The 27,241-nt window shown below is 54.0% G+C and overlaps 1 protein-coding gene across 1 annotated transcript; it reads right to left on the bottom strand.

Moving 5' to 3' along the window:
* Nucleotides 1-10,949: 10,949 nt before the first annotated feature.
* ANKK1 (ankyrin repeat and kinase domain containing 1) lies at nt 10,950-25,438 on the bottom strand. Its single transcript, XM_024975691.2, is given in 13 exon segments — nt 10,950-12,571; nt 12,574-12,702; nt 12,705-12,826; nt 12,828-12,927; nt 14,206-14,236; nt 14,339-14,565; nt 14,879-14,951; nt 16,121-16,280; nt 16,854-16,898; nt 17,145-17,305; nt 18,730-19,039; nt 24,516-24,605; nt 24,810-25,438. Coding segments are annotated over 13 exon segments (3,018 nt in total). The 3' UTR covers nt 10,950-11,630.
* Between the last annotated feature and the right edge of the window lie 1,803 nt (nt 25,439-27,241).

Here is a 27,241-nt window from a genome sequence, read left to right as displayed (position 1 = left end):
TCCCCTCGAGGCTCCCTCGGGCGAGGGGTGCAATGTCCCCTCCGTCCTCCTCATCAGGTGTGGCCAGGGCTCTGTGTGTGCGGGGCTGTGAGATGGAGAGACCCCAGGGAGGGGGGGCCCTGACACCGTCAGAGGGACAGGACTGGGTGCTGGTGGGGAGGGGGGAGGAGCACAGGGGCTGTGCCGGGAGGACCAGAAGAGGCATGTGCCTGTGTGTGTCCTACTCATCCCGGCCCCTCCTCCCCAGTGGATCTGAGCGCTCAGTGCTGCTGTGGGGTGGCCCTGAGCTTCAGCTGTTGGCCAGGATGGCAGGCAGAACATTTCCAGTGGGAATCATGTGGCGTCCCCAGGGCTCCCTAATCACCAGAGCCACAGGGCAAGCCAGGCTGCCCCCTGCCCTTGGCCTCCTCTCTCCAGGTCCGAGCACCTCTGCAGGCCCAGGCTTCAGCCTGGCTCACCCACCAGGGCGGACGAGGCTTCTGGAAACTGGCCTTCAAGGTGCAGCCCTGCCCGGGTCCGTGTCCACCCCTTGCCCTGTCTGGTATCAGGACCCACTTACTGCGCGACATGGCCTTGTGTCCTCCTGCCTCCTGGCCTCCAGACCAGTCACAGCTCCGAGCCTTCTGGGGCCACGACTCGGCACTGACACAACAACAGAAGTTTGGCTGTTTTAAAAATGAAATATAAAATCAAGCCGGTGAAGGAGGAATATTCTTACCACCTTGAGAATAACAGCGGTGGTAACAAACAGGGTGCTGGCTCCCACGGGCTCAGGCTCCTGGGAGCTGTCAGGGCGTAATTTGCATGCTAAATACAATATTTTTAGCACCAAAAGTTTGGAGCACTTGACTTGCCCTGAACACTTAATTATGGACTTCGATCTTCTCCCTGAACCTGTACGTAGTGCTAAGCCCTGGGAGAGGCTCCTGTCCCCAGAACACAAGCCAGAGCAGGCTCCGAGTCTAGCTCAGGGGAGGGGCTAGCTCAGCTTGATAACCCAGCTACCCCCTCTTGGGAAAGGCTTTAGGCTCCCAAGGAGGCTAGCACCCCCAGGGACCTCTCAGCTCTGTTACGCAGCCCGGAGTCCAGGCACATGCACGAGGGCACGTGCAAGCACACACACACATGCAGACATATGCACACACAGTCTATAAATGATCTTGACCTGGAACGGGAGCTTAAAGACTCCTGTTAGCATTAGAAATCTTAGGGGGTCACACAGGGTGGAAGAGACGACAAAAGGATGGAGAGAGAAAGAGAGGAAGAGAGAGGAGGGAGGGAGGGAGGAAAGAGGAAGGGAGGGAAGGTAGCCCGAGAGCAGGTTGGGAAGAGCACTGACAGGAGAAGAGGGGAAGAGGGCAGGCAGGGGTGGGAGGCGGGGCAGGGAAAGCTGCCCACAGCTGTCACGAAGCTTCGCCTCTTTGTGCCAGACAGCAGATTGACAGCTGGAGTGGGCAGGGGGAGGGCTGGGCTCCACCTCCTCCCCACCTCAGTGCTTCGGGGGCAAAGGGATGACAGGGGACCCAGGAACACCAAGGTGGAAGGGGGTGGCCCAGGCTCTGGCTGTCTCCCCAGAGGGCCCGACAGCCCACGTTTGCCCCGATCAGTGAGGGCAGAAGGGAGCCCCAGGCTGGGCATAGCAGCCCTCTGATTTTCTCTTTCCTGGCCATTCTCCTGTGCTTCTGCCTCCATGCCCGTCTTTGTCTGTAGAATGCCTTTTAATCAAAGGATCATTGATCTGCCTTTACGGAACACGGAGTCTGCACCCCAGGCGCCCTCCGCCAGCATGCAGCCAGGAAGCACCACTTAAGGGAGGAGCCTTCCTGGTTGGGCACGGTGGGGCACCGTGCAGCCATCCTCTCAGATGTCTGCTTGTGGCTGCAAGTCTCCAAAGCTTCAGTCCCTTATTCATCCCCTGCTGGGCTCTGGAGAGGTTCCAGGTGGCCGCAGGCTCAGGAGATGTCCCAGGAATTGAGAAGGCAGTAGTGCAGGATAAACTGCATCCATTCATCCATCCATCCACCCAGCATGGTCTTACTGGGTGAATATTCACTGAGCAACTGTTTATGGTACTCCAGACCCCAAGCGAAGCGCTAGGAATGAGCAGTGAAGAAGGGGGTTACCATCCCTGCTTTTCTGGAGTTCACAATCCAGTGGACATCAGGCGTTAGCCCAATACTCACACGACAGTGGTGAAAGCTCTGGGCAGAGTCCTGGCTGGGTGTGGCGACCATTGTCACGGGCACGCGATGCCCAGCCCCGTGGCGCTCTTTACCTAGATGATGAGGGTGCCTTAGGAGGCAGCCCCAGCGTGGCTTGACCCGGGAGCAAATAGGTGGGGACCTGGGGAGGGCAGGAAGTCTGATAGCAGAGGACTTGCTCGATGGTGGGGTGGATGCCCCTGGAAGCGACTGCACGTTCTGCTCCGGGTAGGCTCAGAACAGGCAGTCAGCTGCCCGCACCCAGGGGCTTTGAGGACTGGCATGCCTTGGGGGTCTTGCCAGGGTGCCCACCTACCTGGGTTGCCTTCCCACATCACCCCTATCCTGGGAGGTGTGGCCCAGCCTGTGCCCCCCTGCCTCTCTGCCCTCCTGGGCCCAGGACCCAGGCTGTGTCTGTGGCGTTAGCAGACACCTCTGCCTCCCATGCCATCCTGTCCTCCTCGTGACCCCCGGTGGTCAGCCCATATGACCCCCCATTACAGAGGAGAGACCTTTTAAGTAGGGAGGGTGGTTGTTGGGTGTCAAGGCTGGCTTTTGAGCCCAGGCCTTTCAAATATGCATCTGATGGTATTCATCCAGCCCCCTCCCTGACCAGCCCTGAGTGAAGTTAGGAGAGGGCACTGTAGTCAGGAAAAAAATTTTTTTAAACAGGAGAGAGAGAAAGAAAACCATTTGGGACCAGATTTTTAGGATGTGGCCCGTAGGGTGACTGTGAATAGAACAATGACCATTTGGGCAGCTGGACCACATGAGTATGTGCTGGGGGTGGGCGTGCAGGTTAGGAGGAGCGGGTTTTAGTGGGTTTTCAGTAGCAGTAGGCAGGAGTCTGGGCATCCACGTGACTGAAGGTCCCCTCTGGCCAACCAGGCATCCCTCCCTGCCTCCGGTTCTGGGGGGATCAAGGGAAGTAGGAAGCTGACAGGGAGAGTAGACGACCCTCTTTGTAGAGGGAGACCACGCTGGCTTAATGGATCTCTGGGGGGCGGGGAGAAGGGGCACTTGGTAGGATCAGCTTCCCACTCCCTCTCCCATCTCAGCTCGGCTCCTTGGCAAACAAAGCAGGGTGAGCGCTGCAGGGCACAGCCCCTGGCCTGCAGGGCGTTTGGAAAGGACTTTTACGTGGTTGGAGCCATGCAGCTCTGAGTCCACAGAAAATGCTGTGTGCCCACCACACTCGATTGTGCTTTCTGCCATCTTCACCCGGGCTCTGTCTGGAGATGTGTGTGTGAGGCTGGAGAGAGGAAGGCAGCCCCCCACACCCTCCAACCCCCCGGATCCTCAGTGTCAGAAGCTGGGAGTCAGGTGCTGAGGAGGAAGGCGGGAGCTGCGGGGAGGGAGGTGGTACCACCTGGGACATGGGAGAGGCAGGGGGCTTCTTTCGTAGGGCTTTCCTGACCAGGTTCAACTGCAAACACTGTCCTATTGGCCCCATGAGTGTAGTCTGTGGAGGTCAGGCTCCGAGCTGCGTCCAGGACGCAGAAAGGATGGCGTGGGCAAGAGAGAAAGGAAATTGCCTGGAGGAGACAAGTTTTGTGGTCTAGTTCTTCCCACAGCAGGTGCTGCTCTGGGTTACAGAGCCAAAAAGCCCACAGCAGGGACACCCCTGCCCAGGCCATTCTCAGCCTCATGTCCAAATCGCTTCCCCCACCCCATCCCACACCCTCTGCGGTTCTCTCTTCATCCTCGGAGCAGGTTGAGCCCTCACGCTGTGCCTCTGCACACTGGAACATCAGCCCTGGACCCCTCCCTCTCCTGGTAGATGCAGGCATGGCCGCCTTACTCTGCTGAAATGGAAGCCCTTGTACGTCTCCTGGGGCCTCGCAGATGTGTGTCAAGGGGCACGACCCACTGATGGGGCTTGCCCTGCCCTCCAGCTGGCCTGACACTACTTTAGGTGTGTTGCAAGAGGTCTCAAGGTCACAGCCCACCCCAAGGTACTAAAGGAGAGCCACCCTTTCCTCCTCTGGATGGACTGGCAAAGAAAAATAGTCAGCTCCTTCCAAGAATATCCTTGACAAAAGACTGGGTTGTTGGTGACCTCTTCCAAAAGAAAAATTCCTCTGACTCTGCAGAAACTCGGGAGAAACTGCAAGAAAATAATCTGTTGAGTGCTTACTAACAGATCTGCCCTTTGACCACAGGGCATCTGATTATTATCACAAGCCAGTTAGATAAGCAGCAGATAAGCTGTTAGATGATGCAGCCAAGTCTAAGAAAGTTTCAGCAGCCTAAGGGCACAGGTTGGTGTGATCCCCTGGAGGAGGGCATGGCAACCCACTGTAGTATTCTTGCCTGGGAAATCCCATGGACAGAGGAGCCTGGCGGGCTACAGTCCATAGGGTCGCTAAGAGTCAGGTACAACTGAGTGACTAACACACACACAAAATCATACAGTAGTGGATGGCCCAGCTTCAAAGCCCATGGTCTTTCCACTACCCAGCTCCCCGCACCCCCTCCCCGAGCTTCCCTTCCTACCTCAGCCCTGCCTGGCAGCTACCGCCATCCCTTAAGTTACAGTAACAATCCTGCTGCCTGTATCTGATCCAGCAGGCATGGATGGAATGTGGAGGAAGGACCAGGTATTAATAGAATGTGGAAATAAGCAGATGCAGTGATGGGCTCACACCCAGGCAGGAACCTCGCTGTAGGGAGCATTGGGACAGAGTGACTGTCTCCAGCCAGGCAATCGGAGAAGTCTTCGAGGGCAGGGACAGGTGAGTTGGGTCTTGAAAGATGATCAGTAGCCCTCTGACCCACACTGGGAGGAGAAGGGCCTGGGACCATGAAGGGAAGGGGTGTGGAGTGGGCCTGTGCTTGTGAGCACAGTGGCAGGACCAGCTGGAGCGCCGGAGGCACACGGGCCTGGGGGTCCTGGGGCCCCCGCTGGAGTTGTGTTCTATGGGTGCTCGTGGGGGCGGGAAGGTGGTGAATGGTCTTGAACAGAGGACCAGAGCTGCTGTTCCTGTGCTCGGGGAGCCCCGAGGCCCCTCTGGTGCTCTGCCCACTGGCTGTACCGCCCGCCTCCACTCCCCACCACAGGCTGGAGACCAGCCCTGTCCTCCGTCCAGCCCATCATTCTTTCATGGGGCTCCACCCTCCCCGGTTGGCTTTGCTGGCACAGTCTCCCAGGCCCCTCATGTCCTTGATACTTCTAGGGTGTCTTTTCAGCCCCCGGCTTTTTCCGTTGGTCGCTGGGGGAACCCCCGTGACTGCGGTGTGAGGTTACCCAGGTGCCGCTCCTGGGGACTGGTTCCCACAGTCCGTCTGGACTTCCTCCCTGCCTTTAACTCCCGTTAATACAGCTTGCCAACCCCTCTGCTCCTTCTGGGCTCCTAGCCCCACAACCAGGAGAAGCCCCCTGAGGGACCACTCTTCCCAGCACAGGAGGCCTCCCAGGCAGAACAAACCATCAGCATCTCTGGGACAGCTAGACAGGTAGTGCCATCTCCTGGGGCGGGGCTTCCCTGATAGCTCAGTTGGTAAAGAATCCACCTGCAATGCAGGAGACCCTGTTTCGATTCCTGAGTCGGGAAGACTCCCTGGACCAGGGATAGGCCACCCACTCCAGTATTCTTGGGCTTCCCTGGTGGCTCAGCTGGTAAAGAATCCGCCTGCAGTGTGGGAGACCTGGGTTCGATCACTGGGTTGGGAAGATCCCCTGGAGAAGGGAAAGGCTACCCACTCCCGTATTCTGGCCTGCAGAATTCCACAGACTGTATAGTCCGTGGGGTCGCAAAGAGTCGGACACAACTGAGTGACTTTCACTTTTCATCTCCCAGGGCTCTCCTTGGTGGGTGGGATGTATTGGCTTAAGCAGTGGTGTTGAGGCTTGTCTAGACAGAGGGTAGTGAGTAAGTGAACAAAATGATGATGAGAAAAAGGTGGGACCAGAATGATGGAGGAAAAGAAAGTGAAGGGAGTCCCTGTACAGACTGGTGATGCACATCATCTCAATTCATCCCCTCAACAACACGTGTTACAAAGAGGGACGCGGCGCTCAGAGTCTAGGTAAAGAATCCACCCCAGGGACTCCCCTGGTGGTCCAGTGGCTAAGACTCTGTGCTCCTAATGCAGAGGGCCCGGATTCAATCCCTGGTCAGGGAACTAGATCCCACATGCTGCAACTAAGATCCAGTGCAGTCAAATAAATATTCAAAAAAAAAAAAAAAAAAAAGAGAGAGAATACACCACAGCTCTGCCAGACTCCAGGGCCCCTCACAGGAGTACTCCCTTCTCCATCACCCCTTTCCTCTCCTACAAAGGGTGTCAAGGTCTCCCGGTGAAGTGCCCACCCTCTCGCCCACCCTCTGCTCTTCCGCTGGGCTGTCCACACCCACAAACAGGTCCGTTGCTCTTTCACATTCCCCAGCCTCTGGGGTCCCCACCCCTTCCAGCTAGTCCAGACCTTGCCCCTTGTCTACTATGTCCTTGTCGTCCTCCAACATCCCAGCTCCCGGAAAGCCCTTCCTGGTGAGCTTAGTAACTGATTGGATGGTGGGGGGCGAGGGGAGAGGGAGAGGAAGGTAGACCCCCCTGTCTGTGCACAAGCCACCCGTGGCTGCTCAAATTTAACAGATCGAAATTAAAAATCAGATCCCTCAGTTGCATCAGCCACATTTCAAGTGCTCAGCAGCACATGGAGTTAGTGGCAGACACGGATTATTTCCGTTCTCCTGGAAAGTTCTGTTGGACAGTGCTGGTCTAGAAAGACTCCTAGATTGGAGGCTGGAGTCCCCACAACTAAATGACTCAATGGCACATCCATCTAATGGACATGAGTTTGAGCAAACTTTGGGAGATAGTGAAGGGTGGGGAAGCCTGGCGTGCTGCAGTCCACGGGTCGCAAAGAGTCAGACACGACTCGGTGACTGAATGAGAACTAGGTGAGGGACAAGGGCAAGGAGCAGGGCTTGTGGGGGTTCCGTTGGGGGCACTGAGTTTAAGGGTCTGTAGGACCCCGCGTGGAAATGTTCGGTAGGAAATCAAAGGTTCCTATCCTCCTCCTCCCCAGTCTCCCCTAAACAGGTTTGAAATTCAACTGAGATCCTCTCCTTGGGAATGTCAAGGGCCTTAGTAAAATCCAATTCTAAATATCCTTAGGAAACCTCTAGAGGCAGCTGTGCTGAAATGGCACTCAGGGTAGAAGCTGTATGTATCTGTAGGCTCTGTGTCTGTCTGGCTTGGGATGGCTTGGGAAGGGAGAAGAAGGTGCTAGTAAGCAATGAGAAGGCTGTGTTGGCTAGAGTTGGCCTGACACTGCGAACTCCATTAGAGTAGAGAAAGCAAGGGTCTGGGGAATCACCGTTTAGACCCTGGGATCATCAGAGCTGAAGTGAATCCTAGGGATAGTCCTGTTTGCATCTCTGTGGGATCCTCACCATTTATGGAACAATAGGTGCAAAAACAAACAAACAAAAAAAAATCATTTGCTTTTTTCTTTTCTTTTTTCTTTTTTTAATTTTATTTTATTTTTAAACTTTACATAATTGTATTAGTTTTGCCAAATATCAAAATGAATCCGCCACAGATATACATGTGTTCCCCATCCTGAACCCTCCTCCCTCCTCCCTCCCCATACCATCCCTCTGGGTCATCCCAATGCACTAGCCCCAAGCATCCAGTATCGTGTCATTTACTTTTTCTAACTTGGTTCTTCAAAGTCTCCCCTCAGACTCTTCCCAATAGGATAAGACAGACACTACTGCCCTTCCATGGTTCTCTCCTGACTATTGATCTGAGCTCACTTGGCTTTGAACATGAAGCCCCCACACCCCTTCTCTGGCTCGTGCAGAATTCTAGGCATGGAGCTAAACTCAGACCTCAGGGTGTGAGGAGAAACAAATAGCGTCATGTCCCCTCTTTCCCTCTTCTTGCTCCAGCATGTTCTAGAAGAGACACAATTCCCAGGGGCATTTGGAACTACAAGTTTTGCCCAAGGAGGATGGGGCAGGCAGCCAGCAGGGAGCAGGCGGATGGAAGAGTCCACTGAGTGCAGCCCTGTCCTCGTCCCCAGGGTCCCCACTTTTCCAACCAGGAGAGGAAAAGACCACTATCCTGGGCTGCTGGCCAGTGATGGTCCTCACGGTGATGCTAAGGACACAGAGAGAAAAACCACAGGACGCCCCCTGGCGGTTATCCTCAGCCTTGGCTGTTCTCCAGCTAATACCAGGATCTGATGCTGGGAGGGACTGGGGGCAGGAGAAGGGGATGACAGAGGATGAGATGGCTGGATGGCATCACTGACGCGATGGACGTGAGTCTGAGTGAACTCCGGGAGTTGGTAATGGACAGGGAGGCCTGGCGTGCTGCGATTCGTGGGGTCGCAAAGAGTCGGACACGACTGAGCGACTGAACTGAACTGAAGGGCATAGCTCGGGCTTCCCTGGTGGCTCAGACGGTAAAGCGTCTGCCCGCAATGCGGGAGACCCAGGTTTGATTCCTGGGTCGGGAAGATCCCCTGGAGAAGGAAATGGCAATCCACTCCAGCACGCTTGCCTGGAAAATCCCATGGGCGGAGGAGCCTGATAGGCTACAGTCTATGGGGTCTCAAAAGAGTTGGACATGACCAAGCGACTTCACTTTCACTTCACTTTCAAGGGCATAGCTCAGTCAGTAAAGAATCTGCCTGCAATGCAGCACCCGGGTTCGATTCCTGAGTGGGGAAGATCTTCGTTGAGAATGAAATGGCAGCCCACTCCAGTATTCTTACCTGGAGAATCCCATAGACAGAGGTAGCCCTGGCAGCCTACAGTCCATGGGATCCCAATAATTGACATGACTTAGCAACTAAACCACCACCACCCTGGTTTAGATTAGGTTTAACTGGTTTAGGGTGGGGTCAGTTCTGGTTTAACTGCTCAGGTTTTTAAAAAACTCTTACATTCCTCCTCACCCTGCACACCTCACCCAGGAGGTCCTAATATGCAGGCTTGATTTATAACCTGTGTTCCAGGGCACAACCCCTTTCAAAGCAGCTCCCAGGGCTCTCTGCGGCAGACTGTGGTCTGTGTGGGGTGAAGTGTCCAGGGCCCGTGAGGTTGGTACCATGATCCAGAGACCACAGCATAGGAGACATGTTGCTGCCAGCATTGCTAGAAAGGACTCCTGTACTTGGCATGCAGCAGCCCACGAGGGGGACACTCAAAGGCAGGCCTGGGGTTGTAGCTCGTTAGGGGTTGTGAAACCACGTAACTCAGATTGGGACTTCAACCAACCAGGCCCACTTACACTCCACAGACAGAATGTGGCTCATCTCTGAAGGTGAAAGCAGCCTCAAAATATGGCATGGTTAGTTTTGCTGCTGCTGCTGCTAAGTCGCTTCAGTCGTGTCCAACTCTGTGCGACCCCATAGACGGCAGCCCAACAGGCTCCCCCGTCCCTGGGATTCTCCAGGCAAGAATAGTGGAGTGGGTTGCCATTTCCTTCTGCAATGCATTAAAGTGAAAAGTGAAAGCGAAGTCGCTCAGTCATGTCCGACTCTTAGCGACCCCCTGGACTGCAGCCTACCAGGCTCCTCTATCCATGGGATTTTCCAAGCAAGAGTACTGGAGTGGGGTGCCACTGCCTTCTCCGATGGTTAGTTTTAGGGCTGGGTAATTTCATAGGCTAATGAGTAGGAGGAGTATTCCAACTATTTTGGGAAGGAGTTGGGGGGAGTGATTTCCAGGAATTGGGCCACCACCTGCTCTTTGATGGTTGGCCTCAGAACGTCAGGGTATGTCAGGTGGGTATGTCACTTAGCTTGCTGATGTGTTACCGTAAGCCTATATTGAGCCTCAAGGTCTAGTGGAAGTTGGCTCTTCTGCCATCTTGGACCCATTTGGTTTCAATGTCAATGGCGTGTCCTCAGGTTATGTCATTCTTTTAAATGTTGTGCCCGGCGCTGTCCCCTCCCGTTTCATTTGGGGTGGAAGATGTTCTCTTCTCTGACAATTGCAAACATCCTTGAGTTGGAGGGGGGCTTCCCCGATAGCTCAGACAGTAAAGAGCCTGCCTGCAATGCAGGAGCCCTGGGTTCCATCCTTGGGTCAGGAAGATCCCCCGGAGAAGGAAATGGCAACTCGCTCCAGTATTCTTGCCTGGAAAAATCCCATGGATGGAGGAGCCTGGGGGGCTACAGTCCATGGGGTCTCAAAGAGCCAGACACAACTGAATGACTAAGACTCCTTGAGTTGGAGGGGCTGCTCCAGCATCATGAAGAGGGAGAAAGGAGCTGGATAGGACCCCTAGGGCACCCCTACCCCCACCCACAGTCCTGCCCCACCCCCTCCCAACAGTGGGCCAGCCCTAACAGAGCCAGAGAGGAAACAGAAGCCACTGGCTGCGAGCCTAGGCTGGGTCACACAAGGCTAGTGTGAGCAGTCCCAGCCCTGCTCCAACCAGCAGACCAGGCCAGGCAGCTGACAGGGCAGGACAGAGCTCCTTGAGCCGCTTCCCAGGAGGAAGCCCCTACCCAGCGAACTCCACACTGAGCCCAGAGAACTGCACCCCGCCCTCCAGGTGACATCACCACCCCACCCCCCAGGTGACATCACCACCCCCGCCCCCAGGTGACATCACCACCCCTCCACCTCCCAGCACCTGCGCTCTGCCTCCTCCCTGGTGGGAACTCACACATATACATCATACACTCACCACACATGTGCACACACACACACACACACACCCTGTACTAACACTACTGGCCCCCATATCAACCTGGCCCCATAGCTCAGTCCACCTCTTGGGAGTTACTCAGAAACAGAGCTTTATTGAAGTCAGATTTGAAACTTGGTCATTTAACTGGACAGAGTGAGGGCGAGGCTGGGGGGACAGGGACCAACGTCCCACGTGAGATCATGCATGAGAAGCTCCCGTCCACCACAAGAGACTGTACAGCAGACCTGGGCGCTGGGACCAGGGCCGCCAGGGAGGTGGTCAGTGCAGCAACAGGGGGCTGGCTAGGGCTCTCAACCGGAAGTGGACATTTCCTCTGAACTTTTAGCGTCTGCCCTTCCACAAACACATGCGTCTGTCTCTCCTGATCCTGCCCCAGTCACACAGACATGAGCTGGGAGGGAGCGCAAGGGCTCCTGCGAGTTCGGGGGCAAGTGATTAAAGGTGGAAGGAATCTGGGAATAGAGGGAACTCACTGTGGGGGCTTGAGTCTGGGTGCAGTGAGGAGCAGGCTGAGTCTGCTCGAGATACACATGGAGGAAGGGCTGAAAGGAGGTCTCCAGTCAGGGGCCCCTTCCGCAGCTACAATCTCAGTTTACATCTCCCTGCCCCTCCACCACCCAGGGGACCAGGTTCCTGTCTCCTCTTAAGATCAGAGGGGCAGGTGGCAAGCACAGGGAAGGGGCCCTGCCAGAAGCCCAGGTTCACTTCCAGTAGCCTCTACTCCTTACAGGAAAGGAGACCCCACGTGGTCTAAACTTCCATCTGGGCTCCTGGCTCAGCTCTGCCCAGAATGGCCAGTGAGGGCTCCCTGCCCTCTGGGAGGGCGACGATATCCTGCTTCTGGTTCTGGAGGGCCAGCTGCAAGGGTGTGCAGCTGACCCCGTCCTGGATGTCCAGCTGGGCACCAGCCTTGACCAGCACTTTGAGGATGGCCATGTTTCCCTTCAGGGCGGCCAGGCGGGCAGGGGTCCAGCCCACCTTATTGCAGGCATGCACGTCCACACGGTGCTCCAGGAGGTGGATGACACTTAGGAAGGACCCCCTCTGGACCGCCAGGTGAAGGGGTGTCCAGCCTGACTGCTCAGCGGCACTGGGGTCAGCCCCACATTTCAGCAGGGTGGACACCACCACCTCCGTCTTGTGGCAGGCAGCCAGGTGCAGGGGGGTCCAGTTTGTGCCTCCAGGAACCCCCACATCTGCCTGGCTCTCAGCCAGCAGGTGGATGATCTCCAGGTGGCCCTTGTAGGCTGCTAGATGCAGGGGTGTCCAACCCTGCTGGGTCAGCAGCTCCAGGCTGGCCCCATACCTGAGCAGCATCTTGCAGATAACGTACTTGCCCCTGGCAGGCACAGTGGACAGTGGGCTGTAGCCACTCTGGTCGAGGGCATCAGGGGCTGCCCCACTTTTTAACAGATGTTGGGTGGCCCTCACTTTGCCTCTCTCCACTGCCAGGTGCAGTGGCCTCCTCAGGTTTCTCTGCCAAGCATCCAACTCTGCCCCCTGGGCTGTCGGCAGCTTGACCAGGCTGACATGGCCAAAGTAGGTGGCCACGTGGAGAGGGGTCTTGCCCTCAGCCTCTCGCAGGTTGGGGTCAGCTTGATGGGAGACCAGAAGCCGGGCCACATTCTCAGGGTTGATCTGTGCAGCCAGGTGGAGTGGGGTCCACCCCTCGTGCTCCTGGGCATCACGCGGACCCCCTGGTCCAGGAGCAGATGGGTGGAGTGGTAGTCTCCATTCTGGGCTGAAAAGCCCAAGGGGGCTCAGCCATCCTCATCCACCAGGTTGGCGTCAGTGCCAAGCTCCAGGAGCAGGGCACAGAGGCCTGCTGGTCCTGGGCAGCGATAAGGAGGGGCGGGTAGCCGCAGGCTGTCTGGCAGTCCACGTGGACCTCGTGGGCCAGCAGCACCCTCACCCCCTCCAGGTAGCCCCGGGCCACCAGGAAGTGGAGGGGTGACCTTGTTCTCATAGCTGCACACCTGCTCATCGCTAGGGACCAGGCTCTCACTGTCTGAGAGACGCAGGACCCGCTTCAAATAGTCTCCCGAGTCTGCTGGGAGGAAGACGAGATTGAGAAAAGGACCTCTGACTTTGTCCAGGGGTCATCTCAGCCATCCCCCTATCTCCTGGAAGTATCATCCAGGAACAGAGTTTCCTGGATGGCGTGAGTGCGGGTCCTTTCCCTAGATCCCGGATCTCTACTCAGGCTCCACAGCCCTAGACAGCAGCTGAGTCTGGCAGTTCTTCCTGTAAGGATGAGGCAGAAAGAGGTCAGTCCGGAAGCAAACCCTGACTCCACCCCTTAGCACCACGTGCTCTCTGCCTCTTTGAGCCTAGGGGTCCTGATCCCGAAGGAGGACACAAACAATGCCCACCTCGTGCTATCATCATGAAGACAAATCCTGTAGGTACGAACTTCTGGAGACATGCCTGGCACAAAGTAAATAAATGCAAACTGAAGATAAATTTGTGGTGGCGCTCCATGATACGAACTCCTCCCGAGGCGCTCAGGGACCCATTTCTTCCTGCTTTACCCAGTGGTGTATTAGAATTAAAAGCAACAATTTCCAAAAAAAAAAAAACAAAAAAAACCCCACAAACAAATGAAAATCACTGCTCAAACCAAACCACAAGAGATTCTGAGTCAATTATTCTAGGGTGGCTCAGGCATCGGGTACTCTTTCATTCCCTCAAGAAATTCCATTATGCCACCAGGATTGAAAACTGATGTTCCCCTTTCCGGGCCAGGGAGGGAGGAGTCCAGCCTCAAAAGAACACAGTGCTGAAGGGGAAGCAGAGCCAGGCCCCCCAGGGGCACGGGCATTTCTGGATCTCAGGGCCGGGTGCCCAGAGAGGGAACACAGACTCCAGGCCTGGGGAGGAGGGTAGGCCAGGGAGGATGGCAGAGGATATGGTTTGAGTCCCCTTTCTCCTCCGCTGTGTGTTCTGGGGTTCCAGCTGAGACCTGCCTGGACTCACCGCTGTCTGTTCAGTTCAGTTGCTCAGTCGTGTTCGACTCTTTGAAACCCCATGAATTGCAGCATGCCAGGCCTCCCTGTCCATCACCAACTCCCTGAGTTTACCCAAACCCATGTCCGTTGAGCCGGTGATGCCATCCAACCATCTTGTCCTCTGTCGTCCCCTTCTCCTCCTGCCCTCAATCTTTCCCAGCATCAGGGTCTTTTCAAATGAGTCAGCTCTTTGCATCAGGTGGCCAAAGTATTGGATCTTCAGCTTCAGCATCAGTCCTTCCAATGAACACTCAGGACTGATCTCCTTTAGGATGGACTGGTTGGATCTCCTTGCAGTCCAAGGGATTCTCAAGAGCCTGTTAGCTCCTGGCAGATCTCCTCACTGACCTGGGGAACCGGAAGACAGGGGGCAGATCAGATGAGAGCTGGGCGGTTCTGGTCCATGTCGGCCTCGCCTCCTCCCTTCACCTCTGAGGATTCTCCTCCCACCTTGCGCCAGGAGACCCCTCCTCTCTCATGCCCACCACCAGCTGTGTCTAGGGGAAGACCCTGAGCTGGGGACGCCCTGCCCAAGAAAGAGTGGCCCAGGGCCTTGGCTGCCCCCTGGGCCACAGGGAAGGCAGGGTGGTGGCCCTGTGGTTTCAACCCAAAGCCCTGCATTAGCTCACGGCTGGTTCCCAGGTGAGGAGGGTAAGGACAACGGATCAGGGATGATGCTGATGGGCAGGGCAGGAAAACGGGGGAGAGCCGCAGGCACCCTCTGCAGGACGGGCCCTGTTTAACCCCACATGCGTCAGGGAGGGCATGTCCTTCTCAGGGGTTCTGAGCCGCGGCCACCACCAGCCCTCAGCGCACCCTCGAGCAAATTAGGAAAAGGTATCCCTGAGTGACTGTGAGGCTTGGCCAGCAGAGCATGCGCTGAGTCTGGTCCCCATCTGCCCCTCAGCCAGGTGGCCTCGTGGGGCACACACACATGCGTGCATCCTCAGTGCCCGCCAGAGACGAAGCCCCGCCCGGGCACATCCGCACCTCCCCGGGGCCGGCCCGCTGCGCAGGACGCTTTCCCGGCCAAGGCCTCGCTCTCACGGTGGGCCACCGGACTCTGGAGCAGCGAAAGCAGCATGTCTGTCTCTGCAATGATGTCAGCTCCAAGAAACAGTAGTGTCCGACTCTTTGCAACCCCATGGACTGTAGCCCGCCAGGCTCCTCTGTCCATGGGATTCTCCAGGCAAGAATACTGGAGTGGGTTGCCATTTCCTTCTTTAGAGGATCTTCCCAACCCAGGGATTGAACCCGGGTCTTCTGCGTTGCAGGCAGATTGTTTACTATCTGAGCTACAGGGAAGTCCCCAAGAAACAAAGACACAGCAAAAGAAGCCACAGGTTGGCCTGAAGTTCTTCCCCATTTTAAATATTTTTCCCTCTACCATGTCCCCTGTACCTCCTTCCAAAACCCAGCCCCGGGCTTAGGGGCACCCACACTTGAGCATCAGGAAGCAGGCAAGCTGGGACCCTGCCTTGGAGGAGTGTGTGTGTGTGTGTGTGTGTGTGTGTGCACACGCATGCCCGAGCTTTGCTTTAGTCATGTCTGACTCTTTGAGACTCTATGGACTGTAGCCCACCAGGCTCCTCTGTCCACGGAATTCTCCAGGCAAGAATATTGGAATGGGTTGCCATGTCCTCCTCCAGGAGATCTTCCTGGCCCAGGGATCGAACCGATGTCTCATATGTCTCCTGCACTGGCAGGCAAATTCTTTACCACTAATGCCACCTAGGAAGCCCTTTGAGGGTAGACCTTTTCCATAAAACACAAGGGCAAGACTAGATAATCTCTAAGATGCTCACACTTACACACAAGTGTGCATTTACATCACCTCTAGAGGAGTGGATGATTGCAACATCCATCCATGCCTGTGAGCTTATGGTCTGGGAACATTTTACAAATGAGGACACTGCAGCCTGAGAGGACCCAGGCCAACTGGAGACTCAGAAGCAGCAGAGCCAGGCCCAGTTAGCTTCTGGCAATGAGGGTTTTCTAATTTACCTCCCACAGGGTACACATTAAGCCAAAGAGACCAGACCACAGTCCTCAGCTGCCCCTGGGCCCTCTGCCATCCCCCCACCTCCCACCATACTATGGCGCAGACTCTGCCCTAGTGCCATGCAGGGCTCTCCCTGCAAGTCTTGGGAGTGGCCTGGGGCTTCGGTCATCTCTTCTGGCCCATGGGCACCCCAGCTCTCCCATCCTCATCTAGGTCACTGTGGTGAGAACCTGGAAAGCAGGCTTCTTCTTGGGCTCCTGGTCCCAGCAGCGCCTCATCAGGTCCACCATCTGCTGGGACTCAGCCGACCACTCATCTGAGACAGGCTGCAGGGAGGGCCGCCTGCCTGTGGCCACTTGGATGATGATGGTCATGATGTTGAAGCCTGTGAGAGGAGGCCCAGACTGTGTGGGCGAGGAGGGGCAGAGGGGCTGAGCGGGAGGTCGGGGCTCTGCCCATGCACACAGCAGGGGCTCCATAAATGCACAGTGAGTTAATGCCTAGATTTCAGGCTGACTTGAGGCTTAGATTTGAGCAGCTGGGTCTCTGGACCAGCTCCAGATCCTCCCAGGCCAGGACTGGCCGTGGCCCCTCACTGTGGGCCTTTGCTGTCCAAAGGCAGCCGGACTGACTGGCAGGCCTAGTTACAGGCTTTGATTTTGAACTTTGCTGGATTATCCAAGTTCCCTGACAGTCTGTTTACCTGACACCATGGCAGGGCTCGGGGTGGGAGAGACAGGAAAGAATATTTTGAAGCAAAGGAATCAGAGGCAGAAAACATGGTCTGGGCTGAAGTTTGCCCTTTCTTCCACCGACGTGTGAGCCCTAGAAACAGGGGGAGGAAGGTAGGAGGGTGAAGTCCCCAACGTAAACCTGCACCTGCCCCGCCCCCTCCAACCCCCAGCCTCTCACAGTCCCTTCCAGGTCCCCATCTGACGGCGTCACTGCTACCTGCTATCTGGATACGGCTTCTTCTGAGTGAGCATCTCCCAGATCATGATCCCAAAGCTGCAGGCAGGGCAAGTGCGCCCTGAGTGACTTCCTCAGCTAACCAGCCAGAGGGGCCCCATGGAGCACAAAATCCCAGGCAAAGCCTCTCTGGCCGGAGTCCTGCTGCACCCCTCCTCCTCCCACGCGGGCAGGGCGGGGCCAGACATCACCCCTGTCCTGCCCTCTGCACCTTGGGGTCCAGGCATCGTGGTGACAACAAGCTGCTTGCTGGGTATGTGGCTTGGAGCCCCGCCTCCAGCCCACCTGTACACGTCGTATTTGGGCCCTGGGCCCTTGTTACTCTCCAGGAACATCTTGGTGGGGGGCGGGAGGGTGTAGCTGAGGGTGCCCTGCAGAGCTGACCTCTTGATGGACTGCATCTGGGTCGACTGTTCCATCCTCTTGGACAGGCCAAAGTCTGAAACCTGGAAGGAAGCCCAGGGTGGGGATGGGAGGGCAATACAGTTTTGCCTCCAGAAAGCTGCCTGAGTTCCTCATCCCTCCTGCCTTCCTCATTTCCAGTGTTGTGTAGCCACTGAGAGCACAGTCTCTCTCCCATAGCTACCATGGACTACAGGATGACCTCGGACAAGCTACCTTCTCAGAGCCTTCATTTCCTCATCTATAAAATGGGAATAATGTCAGAACTTAACTCATAGTGCTGTTATGAGCATTGAATGAGGAAACATACAAAAAGCACTTAGAACAGTGCCTGGTGCACAGTAAGTACTTGGTAGGTGTGGCCATTACCCAAAGGACCCGGGGATAAAGTTGCTGCCTTTGGTGAGCTTCTGTTCATCCCACTTCCACGGGCCCTGAAGCACTGACACCATGTATATTTATCCCACACTCTGCTTCCATCCATCGATTCATTCATATACCAATTGCCAATTCACTGAATTCCAACTAGGCTGGGTATTGAGAATCAGGCAGCAGATAAGAAAGATGAAACCGGGACTTCCCTGGTGGTCCGGTGGTTGAGAATCCACCTTCCAATGCAGGGGACATGAACTTAATCTCTGGTTGGGGAACCAAGATCCCACATGCTGTGGGGAATCTAAGCCCACGAGCTGCAGCTGCTGAGCCTGTGTGCTCTAGTGGTCTGCGACTAGAAGCCCGCATCCCAAAACTAAAGAAAGCCCCCACGGGCCACAACAAAGAGCCCACAAACCACAGTGAAGACACAGTGCAGCCAGAGAAACCCATTTCTTCTATGAAAGATGAACCCCCCACACCCATTACTCTCCTAAGTGATTATTCAAATAGGGAGTAGAGTTACTATAAATGACTATATACTTACAATTGGGGTTAGCAATGTGAAGAGACAGATACAGTGAGGCTGTATAACAGAGGCATGTGGGAGTGGATCAAGGAAAACTTCCCTGAGGAGGTGTTATTTAAGCTGAGAGCTGAAAGATGAGTAGGCCTTTGCTAGACAAGGAGGGACTGGGGAAACACTGTTCTTGACGGTGGAAACAGAATGTGCAAATTTCCAAGGCAGAAATGAAAGTGTAACATGTCTTAGGAACTGGAAAAAAAAAAAAAAAAAGGTCATCATGATCCTTCTTAAAAACATCTCACTTACACACATCCTTACTTGAATCAAAGAATGGGATAGAGATGATTCTGTCCGCATTAGAAATGGAAGAATGAGGTCCAAAGAGGGTTATTGCAGGCATCCTGATATGCAGTTTCATGCACCAAATTTCACTATGCATCCATCTGTTTTAGGTGTGATCCCTGCCTTTAGTATTTGTCCATGAAGGGAGCTGCTTAGAACACTTTGACAGGCCAACCAGGCAGTAGATAATCCAGCTTACGTGGAGAAGACTCTGGAGTGACAGGGGACAGATGGGGTCCTCCCCTTGATATGCAAGCAGCTGTCCAGGAGGATGTTGCCTGGCTTGAGGTCCAGATGGAGCAGTGGTGGCTTAATGCTGCGGAGGAAGTTCACGGCCAGGCTGGTCTCACGGATGGTGTGGACCTTGAGCTGCCAGCCGAGGCTGTGAGTGGGAAGCATCTTCTCCAGGGAGTCGTTGGCCATGAACTCCATCACAACACCCAGGGGCTGCCTGCAAACCCCACAGATGGACACGACGTGCTGAAACTTGATCTTCTCCATTTTGGCTGCTTCTTCAATGAGGCAGTTCACATCAGAGCTATGGAGAAAGGGTAGCGAAATATGGAAGCTGGTGACCTTTAATTACAAGAGGAACTAGGACACACAAACTAGGCTTGAGGCCAGGCTGCACAGACGCAGAGACCCCCTTGGGAGCCTGCGAGGTGGTGGAGGAGGACAGAGAGATAGGGTCCAGCAACAAAACAGGAAGCGAAGGAGGCTGTCAATTTAGAAGTCAGCCCATTCCACAGAAGCAGCCACAAAAAGCCTGCTGTTTATTCTGGCTACCTATATATGTCTATCTCCCACAGGAGACCACAAGCCCATGGAGGACCAAACATGCCTCCTGCTTCTGTTTTAAAATATTTATCGAGGTACCAGCTCACACCAATCAGAACGACCATCATTAAAAATGTGTACAAATAGCAAATGCTGGAGAGGATGTGGAAAAAAGAGAACCCTCCTGTACTGTTGGTGGGAATGTAAGTTGGTGCAGCCACTGTGGAAAGCAGTATGGAGGTTCCTCAAAAAGCTAAAAACTACCAAACAATCCGGCAATCCCACTCCTGGGCATATATTCAGACAAAACTATAACTCAGATACATGCACCCCTATGTTCATATCAGCACTATCCACAATAGGCAAGATACGGAAAGAACATAAACAGCCATCAACAGATGAGTGGATAAAGAAGATGTGGCACCTATATACAGTGGGATACTACTCAGCCGTAAACATGAGAGAATGCCATTTGCAGCAACATGGATGCAGCTAGAGATTATCATACTGACCGAAGTCAGAAAGAGAAAGACAAATGCATATGATATCACTTATATGTGGAACCTAAAATATGATGAAAATGAACTTATCTATGAAACAGAAACAGAATCATGGACATGGAGAACAGACCAGTGGTTTCCAAGGGGAAGAAGGTTCATAGAGGGATGGAGTAGAAGGCTGGGTTAGCAGATGTAAGCTTTTATATATAGAAACGATAGACGATAAGGTCCTACTATAGCACAGACAACTATATTCAATATCCTATGATAAACCATAATGGAAAAGAATATTTAGAAAAAGCGTGTGTGTGTATATATATATATATATATATATATGTAACTGAGTCACTTTGCTGTATAGCAGAAATTAACATGACATTGTAAATTAACCATACTTCAATAAAAATATGGATGAATATCATTTATTGCCTTTTTTATTATGAAAGTAATATATATATATATGTATATGTATGCATACACACATACCTTGTAGAATATCATGGGACTAGAAAAGAAAATTAGGGAATTCCCTGGTGGTCCCATGGTTAGCACTCAGCGCATTCACTGTGGGACCTAGGTTCAATCCCTGACTGGGGAACTAAGATCCCACAAGCCACATGGCATGGCCCCCTCCCCCCACCAATTAAATCATCAGTAACCCAACCTTCTAGAGTCGGCCTCTGTTAATAATTTACTATATTCTTTTACAACACACTGCAAGGAGCCTTTCTTCTCTTCTCCCTCCCTGTCCCTCTTTCCTCCTCCACTCTCCCTTGCCATCACATAGCGTGGGCTGTTTTTGACCTGCTTTTCCCTGTCAGGGTAGCATGAGCATGTTCTGAATCATTATTCTCCTGAAGCGAGCTCTGTAATGGCTGTATGGGATTCCATTTTGGAGATGAACTATAATTATTCATCTTTGTACTCGTCACAGCACATGGCCACGCATAGCACAAGGCATCTTTGCTGAATTGAAGTCAGGACTGAAGGGAAAGCCTTACAGAATAAGCATTTGCAAAACCTTTCGCTCTTTTCACTGTCCATGCGCTCAGAACAGAAAATATGCAAATTGTTATAGATTGTTTGGGGATGGTGGGGATGAAGATTAAGGAGAAATGACATGTTTTTAAAAAAGCAAAGTATTTGAAAAGCTGCGCTGGGATTGCAGTCAAAGGCTGCTGGAAATGTATTCATAGGGCCTCCCTGGGAAGCCAGCCAGTGTTGCCTCACCTCCGGGAAAAGGCACCTGCTCCCCCCAACCCCCCACAACTGGACAGGTTGGCTGGTCCAGGTTTAGGCCTTCTTGTCTTCTCTACTATTCAAGAGAGCTCCCTGCCGCTCCCCCAACCTCTGTAATGTACTTTTTAAAAATCTGTCTCCTCTTGTCCTTTTGAGATCATAAGAATTGAGAAGACATCCATCATGAGGTGGAAAAAACACGGGATCTGGGGCTGCATTGCCTTGCTTTCCAATCCCAATTTCATCTCTGTATGACCTCGAACAAGCAAACTCTGGGTTTCAGTCTGTTAACTGTAAAATGGGAACAACAGGGACAGGCACAACTCCCCTTGACACCTAGACTGCTTGAAAGTGTTTGCGACACCTAGTGTCTCTCTTTTCCTCCCCTCCCCCACCCTTCCATCTAGTTTCCGGTCCTAATATCTCATTGATCAGTTATTACTATAGCCTACAGGCAACTTTTTGTTCTTGGCGAGGGATTGGTCCCTCCTTTGCAGGTTCCTGTTCTGTTACTTGATCACTAACTAGACCCAGTTCCAGTGTCTCCAGGCAACCTCAGCATCTCCAGCTGGGTATTCACACTTAAAGTGTCTAAAACTGAACCCCCGATTCTTTCTTCAAACCCACTCCCCGCTCAGCCTTCTCCATCTCAGTGAATGGGCTCCATCCCTCTAGTCTTCAAAGATCTTGATTATCCTGGACTCCTCTCTTCCTCTCCTTCCCACAAGCTGCTCCTTGGCACATCCCATCAGTGCTACCTTCAAAATACAGCGAGAATCTGGGGTAAGGGGGGAGGAATTAACTGGGAGATTAGGATTGACATATACACAGTGCATGTTTGCATGCTAATTTGCTTCATTCATGTCCAACTCTTTTCGATCCCATGGACTGTAACCCCCCAGGCTCCTCTGCCCATAGGATTCTCCAGGCAAGAATACTGGAAAGGGTTGCTGTGCCCTCCTCCAGGGGATCTTCTCAACCCAAGGACCAAACCTGTGTCTCTTACATCTCCTGCATTGGCAGGCAAGTTCTTTACCACTGGTGCCACCTGGGAAGCCCCATATACACACTGCTGTTGCTAAGTCACTTCAGTCGTGTCCGACTCTGTGCGACCCCATAGACGGCAGCCCACCAGGTTCCCCGTCCCTGGGATTCTCCAGGCAAGAACACAGGAGTGGGTTGCCATTTCCTTCTCCAATGCATGAAAGTGAAAAGTGAAAGTGAAGTCGCTCAGTCGTGTCTGACTCTTGGCGACCCCATGGACTGCAGCCTACCAGGCTCCTCCATCCATGGGATTTTCCAGGCAAGAGTACTGGAGTGGGGTGCCATTGCCTTCTCCACATATACACACTACTACGTTTAAAATAGTGGGCTTCCCAGGTGGAGATAGTGATTAAGAATCCTCCTGCCAATACAGGAGACCTAAAAGATGAAGGTTTGATCCCTGGGTCAGGAAGATCCCCTTGGAGGAGTACATGGCTACTCACACCAGTATTCTTGCCTGGAGAATCTTGCATGGGCAGAGGAGCCTGCGGGCTACGGTCCATAAGGTCGCATAGAGTCAGACATGACTGAAGTGACTTAGCACACACAACACATGCACATTTAAAATAGATAACCAAAATACCCAAACATAAAACAGAGGCAATATTGTAACAAATTCTATAAAGATTTTTTAAATGGTCTACATCCAAAAAAATCTTAAAAAAAAAAAAAAAAGATAACCAAGGAAGACCTGTTGTATAGCTCAGGGAACTCTGCTCAATATTCATATCTGCAATAATCTAAATGGAGAAAGAATTTGAGAAAGAAAAGATATATGCACGTGTATAAGTGAATCACTTTGCCACACACATGAAACTAACACAACACTGTTAATCAACTGTTTGTGTGGTGTGTGTTTAGTCGCTCAGTTGTGTCTGACTCTTTGTGACCCCATAGACTGTAGCCCACCAGGCTCCTCTGTCCATGGGATTCTCCAGGCAAAAATACTGGAGTAGGTTGCCATGCCCTCCTTCAGCAATAAAACCCTACCCTTCTTTAATTTTTCGTGAGTTCAGTATAAGCTGGACTGCTCAAATGGCTTTGGTAGTTTGTTTTTTAAAGGTATCTGGGTACAAACCCTAGGATATGGACCCACGCAAAGAGCAGAAGCATTCCTGTGACATTCTGCTTATCCATTTGTTATAAGCGTTATAACAAATGTATAAGCAAAAACAGAATTATAAGCATTGTTAGATTTTCATGTAGGTCTCCTGCAGCTCCTGCTTTGGCAGGTGGATTCTTTACCACTGAGTCACCATGGAAGCATATGTGTTGCATTCATCATTATATTCATTATATCTTAGAGTCCAGCACAGCACCTGCCACATAATAGGTGAGCAATAAACATTCATCAAGAGGACAAATGAATGAAAAGATGGAAGGAGGATCCAGTGAAGTCATACTCATAAAACTCCTAGGAGAGCACTCCACAGTTGGCAGGTGCTAATTACTGTAAATAAATCTCTTAGTCCTTTGGGATTGGGAAGGGACTTGAGATGGGAGTTACTGCAATGTCTCCTGAGTAGTCTTATCAATGCCATCTGTTTCCTCTTGCTCTTTGCTTCAAAGGTTGTAAATGATCTGGACAGATTCTAGAATAATCTGACTCTACTCCCAAGCCAGGATGTTGAGGGAGTCAGATCGGTGACTCTGGGACTGTCTCACTTTGCCCTTATTCGTTAAGCAGGAAGGGGTCTGGGAACTAGAAAGGAACTTGGCTGTGTGGGATGGGAGGCTGTGTCTTGGGAGCTTGCGTAGTGACCATAGAGAATGTCCAGAAAAGATGCCACACTGTCCCCCACACCCCCAAGGACCTCCAGTTGTATCCCAGGAGCCTTGGGAGGAGGACATGGTGATCATCTCAGACTTCGCATCCCAAAGTGTCTCCTCCACGGCTGCACTAGGGGCCAGTGCACAGCCAAGTACTGGCCAGTCTGGTAGGAATGGGGCTGGAGCTGCATCTCAGTGGGAAGGCAGAGATGGGTGGAAGCATTGCGGGAGAGGTAGCACCAGGGAAAAGGAGGCCTCCAGGGAGAGGCCACAGCGTGTATCATGGGACTTGGGAGGAGCCAGAGAGAAAACGACAGAGACTGTAGCATGTCAGGCTTGGGCAACTGGCAGTGCCAGTGTGACAGCTGGTAGATGAGTGGGCTGGGCAGGTTCTCAGGCCAGTAGGCTGGCAGCCTCCACCTTCCAAGCCCCCTCCAGCCTGCACTGGCAGAGGGGATAAGGCACTTCCCCCCAGGTCACAGAGCATCACTGAGCCAAGTGCCACAGCTCTTCAGCAAACCCAGCCCTGCCTGCCTGCCCTGTGGGTTCAGGGGTGGGTAGGAGGGCGGCAGAGGGCCACCCAGAGCCGACACCCCGAAGGAAGGTGAGGCTGGAAATCAGGAGGCCAGACCCCACCGGGAGGTCGGATTGAACAAAGGCATCTTGCCGGTAGTTCCTGCTCACCTTTGACCTCCGTGGATTTCAACAAACAGGTCTGGGTCCACAGACAGAGCCGAGCGTATTTCAGAGACGATGGAAAGAGGCAGGCTCTGCCTGGGGGAGGTCAGGCCACTGGACAGAGTTTCCAGAGGCGGAAAGGACCATGCTCAGTCTCAGACCGGCTGCCTGGTCCTCGCTCCCCGGGCCTCAGTTTCCCCTCCCCTAAAGGAACTGAAAGCTCGGCGAAAGGAGCGGGGTGGGGCGGGCAGGCAGGCGGGGGCCTGGGGGCCTCGAGCGGGAGGCCGGGGAGCTCTCCACGGCGCACTCGGTCCGCCGGCGCTGCTGCGGAGCCTGGGACAGCCTGCGAAGCCGCCACTCGCCCCTCGGCGCCGGTCGGCCTCGAAGTCGTCGCGGGTGAAGGCGGGGAGGTCGCCCGGCAGCCGCTCCCCGCGCGCGGCCACGGCGTCGGCGCGGCCCGGGCTCTTGGCGCCCCGCGCGCTCCGCGCCGGGCTGCTCCCTGCGCCGCGGGTCCCTGAGGGGGGCGCTGGGCAGGCGGCGGCCCTCCCTCCTTCCCGCTCTGGAGTGAGGAGACACCGGCCCTGCCCTGTGAAGGCTGAGGAAACCCATCCGAGCCCTGAGGCCCCGGCAGCGACGGCAGCCCAGTCAAGGAAGGGGGCTCCCTCCCCGCGCAGCACCCTCCCCGCGCAGCACCCTCCCCGCGCAGCACCCTCCCCGCGCAGCACCCTCCCCGCGCAGCACCCTCCCCGCGCAGCACCCTCCCCGCGCAGCACCCTGAGAGGCCCTGCCCCGCCCCGGCATCCCGCCCTCAAACACGTCCTCAGTCTCAGCCTGTGGTGTTTTTTTTTCCCCTCCCCCAGCTCGAGTCTGGGCAGGGGCTGCAAGAGGAAGGCATCCTGAAGTTGGAAGCGGAGTCTGGACTGGACCATTCGGTCCTCTTTGATGTAGACCTAACTCTGTGCGAAAGTTGATTCATTCATTTATGCAACTCATATATGTCCTGAAAGAAAGTGAAGTCGTTTAGCCATGTCCGACTCTTTGCGACTCCGTGGACTGTAGCCTATGAGGCTCCTCCTTCCATGGGATTTTCCAGGCAAGAGTACTGGAGTGGGTTGCCATTTCCTTCTCCAGGGGATCTTCCCAACCCAGGGATCGAACCTGGGTCTCCCGCATTGCAGGCAGACGCTCGGTATGTCCCGAGGGTTTATAAAAAGTTCAGGGCTGTGCTGGGGGTCTCCATTGTAGAGTGTGGGGACCTGGAACCCACCCCTTCATAACAAATACGGAGTAAAAAAGTTGTAATGGAGATTTTCTGGTCTGAATCTGTTGGCCTGACTGACTTAGTGCTCCCTTTGTTATGGTTGACTTTTTGTTAGTCAGTCTCTGCATGCAAAAGGTCACCCAATGGGGTCAGGACCCTTGGGGTGAGGGACTGGAGCTCTGTCGAAGGGAGCTCCCCTTCCTGGCATGACTTTTGGCCCCAGAGTCAGAAGGATGAGCACCGGGGCTGGGGTTGATCACCCGGGGAGGTGAATTCTTTGGTCCAGTTCTGGGGGTGGCTTGTTGCTGGGGTGGGGGTGGGGGTCAGAGGTAAGGCTCAGGGAGCATGTGGAGCATACTGGGGTCCCCGTCTGCTGGGAGGAGGGGCAACCTAGGAGCTGAGGGCCGCAGAGCAGTGTGGGGCAGTGGAGGAACCAGGCCAAGGCTCAGTGCGGAGACTTGGGGCAGGAAGGGGAGAAAATGCACCTGCAGAGGCCAACGTGGCTGCTGGGGGGGAGGGGAAGCCATCCTGCGGGGAGTTAGCCAAGGGCAGGGCCAGGGGTTGGCCCAGGGAAGCACATCTGGGTGGACTCCCCTTCCTTTCTCCTAATTCCCTACTTCCTTCCTCCTTCCCTGCATCCACCGTGGGAGGTCCCTTGGTCCCTCTGGGGATAAAGTGAGGATAGAGGATACCTGGTGCTGAGTCTGGAGTAGGGGTGGGGGGTGCCTCTAGGTCTTCGGTCCATGGGCTTGCCCTCTCACCTGCGAGACCCCGAGAGCAGGGAAAATTATAAGTGCTTAAACAGGTGGCTCTCCCAGGGCCATTCCAGGGCAGGTGGTGCTAAAGGAACTGTCGCAGGGCAGTGCAGGGTAGGTCACTTCTCACCTGCAACCGGGCAGGTGAGCCAGAGTCCACAGGGAACCTCCCAGAGTGAACATCCTCAAGTTTGAGGAGCCCACCTACCACAGGAGGACACGCTTGCCTTTGAGTCCATCCTTGACTCCTTCCAGACTCCTGGGGAACAGCATGGGCGTGATAGGTGAGTAGGAACCCCAGGCTGGAGCTGGGACACTTGCTCTTCCCATAACAATTGACCTGCCCGTCCCACCCAGGGTGAATTCTGGTGAGCAGAGTGGAGAACTGAAGGTTGGCCTGGAGATCGTGCCACTGTTGAGCCTTAACTTTGTCCCAGGATCAGTAGCTCTTTTATCTACTGTGCATACTTTATAGATATGATCTTGTTTAAATCCACAACAACATTATGAGGTTTAATATCTCCATATTTGTGAGGGATAAGAAGACTAAGCTTAAAGACAGTAAATAGTGAATGGCCACATAGCTAGTAAGTGGGAGCTGAGATTCAGTCCCGGGTCTGTTTGGTCCCTGTGGAAAGGGCTGGGCATAACGGAGCCTTTAAAGGATATGGCAGAAAAGGGGCAATGGGTGTCATGCTGTCTGGAAGAGGGTGGAA

This window comes from Bos taurus, chromosome 15, assembly GCF_002263795.3.
Source record: "Bos taurus isolate L1 Dominette 01449 registration number 42190680 breed Hereford chromosome 15, ARS-UCD2.0, whole genome shotgun sequence".
Lineage (NCBI taxonomy): Eukaryota > Metazoa > Chordata > Mammalia > Artiodactyla > Bovidae > Bos > Bos taurus.
Note: the sequence above shows the minus strand (reverse complement) of the source record. Positions and strands in the feature narration are given on the sequence as shown.